Genomic DNA, 10,081 nt, shown 5'->3' with positions numbered 1-10,081 from the left:
CTGAAATGGAAGTGGTCGATGGTGGTCAAGTAGTACAGTCTAAAATACAAGTGCTCAAGTCTGAAATACAAACTGCTCTTTATTGTCCATGACGTTAAAAATAGCAGGCTTCAGTGGCAACGATCGCAAATAAAGCTACAATTTATTTTTGTGTCGGGAGTTGATGGGCTAGAAGCTACCTGGGACAGACAGAAACGTATTAAAACAAACATATAGAAGATGTCAGCTGTTCGATGTGCAGCAAACGACACAGATAAAACAGCCAAGCCGAATCGCGCGACTGTAGACGATCTCGTTCCCTCTTCCTGACCTTCTTCAAGGCTCACAAGTCACAACCATTGTTTTAAATGTCCGGCTAAGGGCCTTGGCGACGAGCTTTTGGATAAGCTATAAAGGCTATAGCCGCAAGCTAATCCATTTAGCGGGTTTTAAAAAACATAGCATAACTTTATAGATAGTTTAAATGTTCAATAGCCGCGAGCTAATCCATTTAGCGGGTTAAAAAACATGGCATAACTTTATAGATAGTTTAAATGTTCAATATTTGAATCTGACAGTTCAAACTAGTAGTTCAAATGTTCAATAATAAATCAATATACATGCAAATTCAACGTTCAACTACACAGGTAAAAGTCATTTAACCACTATCCAACAAACATTAAGTTAAAGGGCCTGCCCACAATTTGTTTTTGGGCCTTAATGTTTCAAAGGTTTGGCCAGTAAAAAGATTGCATGTTTAGTAGCTAAATCGAGCTAAGAGCAACTCCAACAGCTTATATAAAAATCCTATCTAAATCTCAAGTTTAAAGAACACTTTTTAAAATAGATAGCTTTCTACAAGGCATGAGTACCAACAGATTATGTAAACCAAACGTTTACTCGGCTTTTGTGTATGTTTGAATTTTTCTGCATTCCATGCTCCGCTCTCACACTCTGGCTTTTGGATCCGGTTTGAAGCTGTCTCTGATAATATAACTGCATTTGTGTTGCTGAAACTCATTCAACTCAGCATGAATAATATAATCTCATTTCAAAAGGTCTGACAAATCAAGCCCAAGTAATGAACTATATTATAGCCACCTACAGATAAGAGTTATTGGCCACAAGAAGTTTCAGAACCCAGATTTTAGTCTATCAAGTAATGTATGGCGCGATCTGTACAATGGTGGCGACTTCATAGGGCGCGGGCGCCGGAAACAGAGCTGGAGCGCGGGAGGGAGCAGTAGCAGGAGAGCGCGGGAGGGAGCAGGAGGGCGGGAGATCGGTAGATGGCGAGTCTCAAGTGCTAGGCAAATATGGCTAGCGATGGAAAGGAAATGACGAGCTGGATACGATGACGAGTTTGAAGGTGAGACTGTTGCAAGCTAATATCAGGATGTTTTTCATTTCTTTACCGAGCCGATGCTGTTTAGCCAGTCTGTTGGTGATGCTCTAATATTGCATATTTAGCGGACTAAATAAGGTTAGTAGCGACTAATTTTGTTTAACGCTAAATAGTGTATTTCTTAGATCTAGACCTTCTGAATATAGCCCCGGCTATTTAAAACCTTGGTCACAACTCACAACGGCAAGGAATCCGGCGGTTACCGATCGAGACTAGTTCCAACCAGGAGTTGGAAACGAAACCTCCACCCAGGAACCCCTGCTCGAGCCGGCGGAGGCGGCGGCCGGAGCAGATTAACAGAGCTTTTCGAGCTTGCAAGGAGGATTCAACATGCGGAGGAAGCTGCTGCAGTTCCCGTCCCTCGTCGCGCAGCACGCCCTCCGCGGGGCCCCAACACCCAGATTCCAACCCCAGCCCCACCACCACCGCTTCCTGCACTCCCCCTCCGCGCCCACATCCGCATCCCCTTCCTCCTCCCCGTCGGCCCACCTCATATGGAATCGCCTCTCCGGCTCTACCGGGATCTCTCCCTTACCGAGGACCGCCGCGGACGTCGCAGCGGCCGCGCGGACCGCCGCGTCCCGGTGGTTGGCCACCGCGCGCGGCGCCCGCTCTCTCGATCTCTTCTCGCTGCCGCGGTGGCGCAGGGCCTCGGGGCGGCAGTTCTCGCCTTCCCCTTTCCTCCAAGGCGCGACCTGGTGAGGTTCATAATTGGCGCAATCTTACTTGGGAACTGTTGTAGTCATTTCGTCATTTTGTGTTCTGGTGTCTGCGGAAGGGCGTCCTGGATGGAGTCCGCCGACGGGGCGGTGTGGATGCTCATCGGTGCGAATGTTGCTGTCTTCCTGCTGTGGCGTGTGGCCGATCCAGGGTTCATGAGGAAGCATTTCATGGTAAGTGAAGTTATGAGTTATTAGATTATAGCAGTGGTTACTTTATTATTGTCGTAATGAACAGTGGTTACTTTATTATTGTTGCAACGAGCAGATTTCACTGGACAATTTCAAGAGTGGACGGTTGCACACCTTGCTCACGAGTGCTTTCAGCCATGCAGAGTTTAATCACCTCTTTGCCAATATGTTTGGCCTCTTCTTCTTTGGGAGCAGTGTAAGTTGGATGCTTTTCCTTTAGGTTACATGAAAGATATAGCCCAATAGGGAATCGAATTGAAAAGATTTTGCAGTGATGGGAAATCTATGTGTCTTCCAATCTTCTTAAACTAAAGAATATGGAAAGTAGAGAAAGACATGTTGAGGTTCTATAATCTCAGACTCTGCTTTGTTTGAGTGCAGCGTAAATGGTCCTTGAAAATTTAGTAAAACTATGTGCAATGTACAGTCCAAAAAATAGCCTCATTTTTTCAACAGTAGACTAACAATGTTTGATAACGTTGTATCTATCTATAACATGAATTTAGGACCAATTGTCACAATATATTTTTAAATGTTCATTTAAACCGTATCATTTCATTTGTATCACAGTATCCTAATTTAAAGTAAGTCCACTTTTTGGCCACCTATATTTTCAAAGCCATGGACCCACATTGTTAAAAAAACTCGGCCCGAGGGGTAAGACTTATGTTACCCTAATACGGCGATACAAAGATACGGATTGGGTACGCGATACCCCGGTACACTATTTCTAAAAAACACCAATACAACGATAGACAAATATATATTATAAATAAAATTGAATGCTATTATAAAAAACTGTTGTGGGTGTCACCTCAGCTGCACCATCCAAATTGGGGCCCAAATTCTTTCGTCCATATCAAGTCATTCAGAGGATAGGGGCTGTTTCATACAAGCTTCAGTTACCACCAAATGCAAGAATTCATGATGTGTTCCATGTCTCTCTCCTGAAGAAATTTGAAGGACCTGCTCCATCCCAGTTGGTTCCACTGCCACCTCTTCTACATGGGCATGTTGTTCCAGCTCCAGAGAAGGTTCTAAGGGCCAGACTCAACAGAGGAGTGTGGGAAGTGTTGGTCAAATGGATTGGGTGTTCAGAAGCAGATACTTCATGGGAACAGGTGGAAGAATTCAAACAGCAGCATCCAACTTCCGCGCTTGCGGACGAGCTCTTTGTCGAGGAGGGGGGAAGTGTTATAGACTCCTTTGTGGGCCGGAAATATGCCAGGCGCCAGGGTCATTAGGCCAGCCATTTGTTAGATGGCGGCTGGTTGTTAGAGAAGTTTGAGGAGGCTTATCCTCCCTGGGGCTTATCCCTTTAATAATCTCCTGAGTTGTTAGGCCCTGGAGCTATAAGGGTGCCTTAGATTGTAATAGGGTTTTATGAAAAGAAGTTGCACCTACGTGGACGACTCTTGAATCACGGTGGCGAACCTCACGCCCCTGGTGATCGTGTTCTTCAACCGCCACGTTGTGTGCCCTATTCCCTGCGCTCCTCCACTCAATCCACCCTGCTAGCCCACTCTTCGTGGTGTACGCCTCCCCGTCCTACGCGCCGCAGCAGGATCCATAACACCCTTTCGCATAACCTCTATCCTCAAGTGACTCAAATGAATTGAATCCAGTTCCAAACAAAGAGAAATTAGCATGCTGCAGCTTAATCTTTTTTAATTCTTCACCAGAAAAATACCTCCTGAAACAAGCATTTCTCATCTCTGAGTTTTCCTCATTATTATGAGGAGCTTGTCGGTTGGGGACCTCATTGATCCATGCATCGGTGTAATAATTTGGATTTAGTGAGTGTGCCAAGCAATGCAAGGGCGTGTTGCTTTTTGTCCATCGACTTACCAAGATGTCATGCACATATGAGTAAAAGATAGATTCTCCATGTGTCTCTTTCATTTCATGACGATAGATCATGCTCTTCACCTTCTATATCATTGTGTCCCACATCTCATATATCAAATGGAGGCATAGCTTGTCAGTATCAGCTGCCCGTATCATAGCATAGATAGGGTCAGTGAAACTAAGGAAATAGGCGCACTTGATCCCAACACAGATCATTCACAATCTTCTCCTTGACAAATTGAGCCTGACGTGGATTATCTTCCCTATAGGCACTCCACTTTTCACTCACTACCATCACTGAAAGAGCATCTTTTATAGCAATAAATCTCTTCAACATCACAACAGCAGAGGTAAATCTTGTGTCAGCAATGGCAAGGAATTTCAGGTTGCTATGCTCATTGAACATAGACAACCTCATGGAGTGATTCATGATGAATTTTTTTTAATTATAATGGCATCTCCAATGACTTCGCTAATCCACTGGAATTTAGTATAAAGCAGATCTTCAATTCCCTAGGAGCACAGATGCTCTTCAAAGCAAGATCCAAATTTCAAAGTATGCACAACACAAGGGGTCCAGAAATGTAGAAGGGTGAATTCACTATATTGATAGGAGATGGGTACATATATATAGGGACTCAACCCTAACCCTAATGGGCCGGCAGCCCAACAGTGGTGCCGGCCCACACACACTCACACACACACACTGTCTAACAAGAAAATATGAGGTTGCTTCCGGTCAACTATGATGCCAGCAGCTCTGCAATTTACAGCGTTGTCAGTGATCACTTGCATAACATTTTGTGCCCCAACCTCATCAATTACTGCTAACATCTTCTCTGAAATGTACTCCTTGCCTCCTTGGTCTTGGATATTCCTTCAGTGTTGATCGCTCTAAGAAACATTGACCATCTTCTGTAACAGCCAAGAAATTCAAGAGTGGACACCTTTGAGCATCTGATCATCCATCTGATACAATACTCACACCTTTAGAGCTCCAAGTTTTCTTCACGGGGCTGCAGCATTCTTTCCACATGTGTCCTCTCTGGCACAAGAGTTGTCCTCAACTTGTTGTAGCTTCGAGGGGCATATCCTCCAATTGGCTTATTGGCAGCAAACATGAAAGCCTTCCTAGAATATGGGTTATGTGCAAGATTAAGAGGCAGACCGCCAGTGTAAAACATTCTATCTATTACTTACCTCCGTTTCTTACCTTGTTCTTTGTAGTAATGATCTATTACCTTCTGCTGCTAATGTTGAACTGCCTTTTCCCTATATTTTTCTTTCTGAATCAGATTACGAATGTGTTTGGTCCTGCCTTTCTATTGAAGTTGTATGTTGGTGGAGCACTTACTGGATCAGTATTCTTCTTGCTGGAGAAGGCTTTTCTAGCCTATCGGAAACAGGTAAGAACCATGATGTATTAAATTTTATACATCAGGATTCCAAATCCTGGTGAGGCTGTCCATTTACAGTCAATGCTGAAATAATTCATAAGTTTAGGTCCTCAGTCTTTGAAAACTCTAAACCAGTCAGTTTCTTGCTTGCTACTTGAAACTGGAAAAGGTATTGATGGCTTATCGGATTTGACCCTCACCTAAGATATAGTGATGCTCCTCCTCAACCTATGCATGGAATTTCTTTTTTGTTATAGCTTTGTGTTAATCTTCTGACGTAGTGATGATGCTCCTGCAGGATTATGTAGGATGGGATACTTCAAGAGCTGCTGAACTTGTATGTGGTTTCCTGTTCCAACAACATATTCTTAAGATTGCTGCTATATGTACAACCGCTTTTGCCAATTGTACAATTCTTTTACAACCAGCACATCAAATGGTTCATATCACTTGGGAATTGGTTACTTTTGAATCAACGGGTCTCGATAATCAGATCACCTGGTTGTTTTGTTGTTGTTTAAATGGGTTGTATGTCAATCATTTCACGGTCTTAATTTAGTTTATACTAAAAGAAGCTATATTACCAAAGGCACGCTTGGTGTAGTGGTGAGAGTTGTCTCACTGAGTTACCAGGTCACGAGTTTGAAGCAGCCTCTCTGAGGACAAGACCTGTCTCAGTTTATTCCTTCCCCAGATCTCACTCATGTGGGAGTCTCCAACATCCGACAGTAGGTTTGCCTTTTAAAAATAGCTACATGACCTTATACTTATTCATGGATGGTAGAGTTTGGCCCAATATACAATACAACTATTCATTCAATCATCATGTATCTATGAATAAAATAGACATAGGCCCATACAAGGTGATATGGCAATTGAATCCAGTCTAATGTTTGACGACTGTATGAGCATTATTGATGGCATTGCACATACGTTACTTCATTCTAAATTTGATTCCTTCTGTTGTGTTCATGTCACTCAGGGTGCAAGTGCTGCAGTTAATGCAACTATGCTTCTTCAAATTTTTCTGTATCCCAAGGGACTAGTGTATATTTACTTTGTCATTCCTGTTCCAGCTGCACTTATGGTGAGAATCTTCTCTTCTTTATTCTCGAAACAATCCATTGTTCATTTAGTTTCCCATCAGATTTTTTTGTTTCTTCTCATTTCAGGGCGCAGGTTTGATTGGTGCTGATTTAGTGAGGTTGAAGGTATGTGTTATTGCTCTATCCTTTTATTTTTTATTTCTTCTATAGTAAATGAATCGTTTGGTGTCACTCTCTTTCCTTGTTTAATTTCCCGTGTTTTGACAAATGTAACATTTATTATTTGTTTTTGTTAATATAGCATGTGAATGTTTTGGGTGCCTCTTTGTTTCATGTATTTTAGAAGGCCAGGCCTAGTGCATAGCGAGAGTTATCACACTGAGTCGTTATGTCACGGGTTCGAAACAACCTCTCCACATTTATGGAGAGAAGGCTTACCCAGTTTATCCCTTCCTCAGACTCACTCGTGTAGAAGCCTCCGGGCCTGGGTCTGCCCCTTTTGTTTCTTGTATTTATGTATGTTGCTCGAGAGTTATGCAAGGCCAGGGGTGTCAATTTAACTCGAGATGGCTGAGACCTGTTGGTTAATCCATAGTCGTAGGGGTCGGGGTCGATGGCACATTCTGCAAATCAGGGACATCGTCCTAGTTCAGGGTTGGGGTCGAGCAGGATCAACATCCCCTCTGCCTGGGTCACCATTCTGCTGCAGCATGGGCACACCAAGGGTCGAAAGGGCTTAGTTGTGGAACAGGGCGAGAGGATAGAAGGGGAAGAATGATTTGAGTTTCTGTTTCTGGGACGTAACGACACTATGACGCCGTTGTTGCAGAGGACTACCAACTGGCAACAACAGTTGACAGGACCAACTGCATATCTTTAGGAGCAGCAACAACTAACACAAAATTAGTGAAGTCTTCTCAAATGAAATTGGGGACGCAAAAGAGAAGAAGACAGGCCGGGCAATCGTCTTTACTACTGCCTAGTATGAGATGTTGGTTACTGGTGGTTAATTTGTGGCTGGCGGCTTAGCTGCGAGCCTGCGATGGGTCTGTTTGATCAATGAGAAAGCGAGCAGCAAGGCAGGACAAAAAAGGCAGCTGCGTGCGTGACTGTGATTCCCATATGTGGCCGGGTAGTGGGTCTTGGGCTGGATGGTCTAGCATATGTGGCCTATTTATTGTCTTTTTTGTTTTTTTATTTCTTTGTATTGCATTCATCTTCTACAACTACTTGCACCTGGCATATCATGGTTCACATCAACCCCAACCAAGCAGATTCTCCACCTGGGTTGATTGGGAACCCTTGTTTCCCAGGTTCCCAGATTCTCTTCAACCCAAGTTTTTAGACTTCCCTGAGCCAGTTGACCCAGATTTCTTGTGATTATGGGCTAATCTCCATCAGGATGGGGGCAGTGACTCAGTATTCTGACGCAGGCCTTGGTGGGTGGGTGGGGGTGTGGTGCCCCAAAAATTAAATTCACATGTTTTTTAGTACGGATTACAATTGAGCCAGTATTTCGAGAAAAATATATGTACAACACTTGAGGACGAGTGAAAAGTCGCATTTACGTTATATCAAAAAAATTGCAACATTTTCCATATCATCACGAGGATCTGGGAGAGCCTATTGTTGCTGTTAAATCTTGGCATGAAATGTATCTGAGCTGCATGTTGAGTGACCATACAACACATTAGGCGATGGAATATTAGGGGGTTCTGTGGTTCTTCCACCATACAACATCATCATGTTTTATTGTTTTCAATGAATCTCATCTATAAGAAAGACGTTCTTCGTACATATGGTGTCGTGATAGTTTTATTTCCTAGCTGTAATGTTTCTTGTTCGACCTTACGTCCTCAGCACCTATCTGCTCAACTGGATATTGAAATGGATTTCTACACCTTTTTTAGTCTATATGATTTGATTGTCACTTGGGTAATCTGCTTTGCAATCGACCTAGTTTGTCTGGTATATTGGTTGTCAACTTACATAATCTGGCCCGCAATACCATGTACAATAGTTGATCTAACATCCATGAATTATATGTTTTGTCACCCTGTTCAAAGGTGGAGCTAACCGATTCCCCCCTCCATTTTCTAGAGGCATGGCGATGTATCAGGTTCAGCTCCTTTAGGGGGCGCCCTGGCTGCTGCTCTTGTGTGGGCTCGAATTAGGAAAGGCTGGATCTGATCTTCTAATGTCATATATGTGGATGGAAAGTGCAAAGGCAATTGGGTTTCTGCTCCTGGATCTGCAGTCACCTTCTGGCTTATTGGGTTGAAATTTGCAATTGTTATCAGATAATTTGCTTAGAATTGAGAGGATACCTTATAAAACATACTCTATCCCTGCATTCTTTTTTATTTGTCGTGGTTTAGTTTAAAAACAAACTAGCGGACGATAAATATTTGAGAGCAGAGGTAGTACTACTTTCTGTTCTCGTGGGCTCTGGGCTGGGCTTCTGGAGGATATTGTCAACTCTGTCAGCTGAAATTTTTAGAGTCCAGTGAGCTTTTCTGGCAAAGCTGTTACAAAAAACCATTTGGCAAAATGACTTCTACACTGTTTTTTTTAAACAGGCATTGTCTAGTTACTTTTTTATATATTAAAAAAATATAGCCAATCTCAAATATAATACCTTTCTCATAGATACTAAAAAGTCAATGCGCAAGAATTATGTTGAAAATCTATTTATCTATAAAAATAATATTGTCAACAATGTATGTGCCACAAATGAAAAATTAATTATCCACATGAAGGAAATTTAAAGGAATAACACATTGCCTCCAGTAACTAGCCTCGTAACTGCAGTCTCTTCCCGGCGGCAGCAACTTCTCCGGTGGATTCTCTTCTTCCTTCAACTCCTTTACAACGACAACGCCTCCTTCACCACGTCTGAGCTCATGTGCGACGACGACGAGGATGACGAGTCCCTAAAGGACACCGCCTGTTCTTCTGCAGTAGCCCAACAAGTTACAATGGAGAACTTGGACTGTTGGACATGAAGCAAATGACAGCCACGGATACGAAACAGTTCAACAACATGCCACAACTCATGGTATCTGTTGGTGTTGATCTAGTAGCTAATTAATACGAGGTGTATCGGCGGCGGCGCTCTCTTCGGCAGCGCGGACGGTCAGCAACCTGTGGCAGGAGCATGATCTTCTCTATGCCGAAGCCAAACCGTTCACGCCTGATGGCCGGACAGTCCGCGTGTTCGTAGAGGCGGTGGTGTTCGCCAACAGCACCTGGATCTTGCCACCCGAGAGGGACCCTGTCAAGGAGGAGAGTAGAGATAGCAATGGGTACCCGAAACCTGATGGGTTTTTACTCCATTAGGGTACGGGTTTGGGTCAATTTTTATACCCATGAGTTTGTTAATGGACATAAATCTATACCCGACGGGTTCATGAGTATGGGTTTATTCCTACAGTATCCAAACCCGTGAACCCCGTGGGTTTTTTAAACCCGACCAAACCTAGTGCATATTGTCAT

The 10,081-nt window shown here is 43.3% G+C and overlaps 1 protein-coding gene across 1 annotated transcript; it reads left to right on the top strand.

The window, feature by feature from the left end:
• The first annotated feature begins 1,630 nt into the window (after nt 1-1,630).
• LOC100277739 (uncharacterized) lies at nt 1,631-9,162 on the top strand. Its single transcript, NM_001151231.1, is given in 8 exon segments — nt 1,631-2,082; nt 2,163-2,277; nt 2,372-2,491; nt 5,439-5,549; nt 5,839-5,877; nt 6,523-6,627; nt 6,713-6,751; nt 8,687-9,162. Coding segments are annotated over 8 exon segments (987 nt in total). The 5' UTR covers nt 1,631-1,714; the 3' UTR covers nt 8,777-9,162.
• The last annotated feature ends 919 nt before the right edge of the window (nt 9,163-10,081 follow it).

The sequence above is a fragment of the Zea mays genome, chromosome 8 (genome assembly GCF_902167145.1).
Source record: "Zea mays cultivar B73 chromosome 8, Zm-B73-REFERENCE-NAM-5.0, whole genome shotgun sequence".
NCBI classification, from domain to species: domain Eukaryota; kingdom Viridiplantae; phylum Streptophyta; class Magnoliopsida; order Poales; family Poaceae; genus Zea; species Zea mays.
The sequence above is the reverse complement of the archived record's forward strand: the minus strand, read 5'-3'. Positions and strand labels throughout refer to the sequence as shown.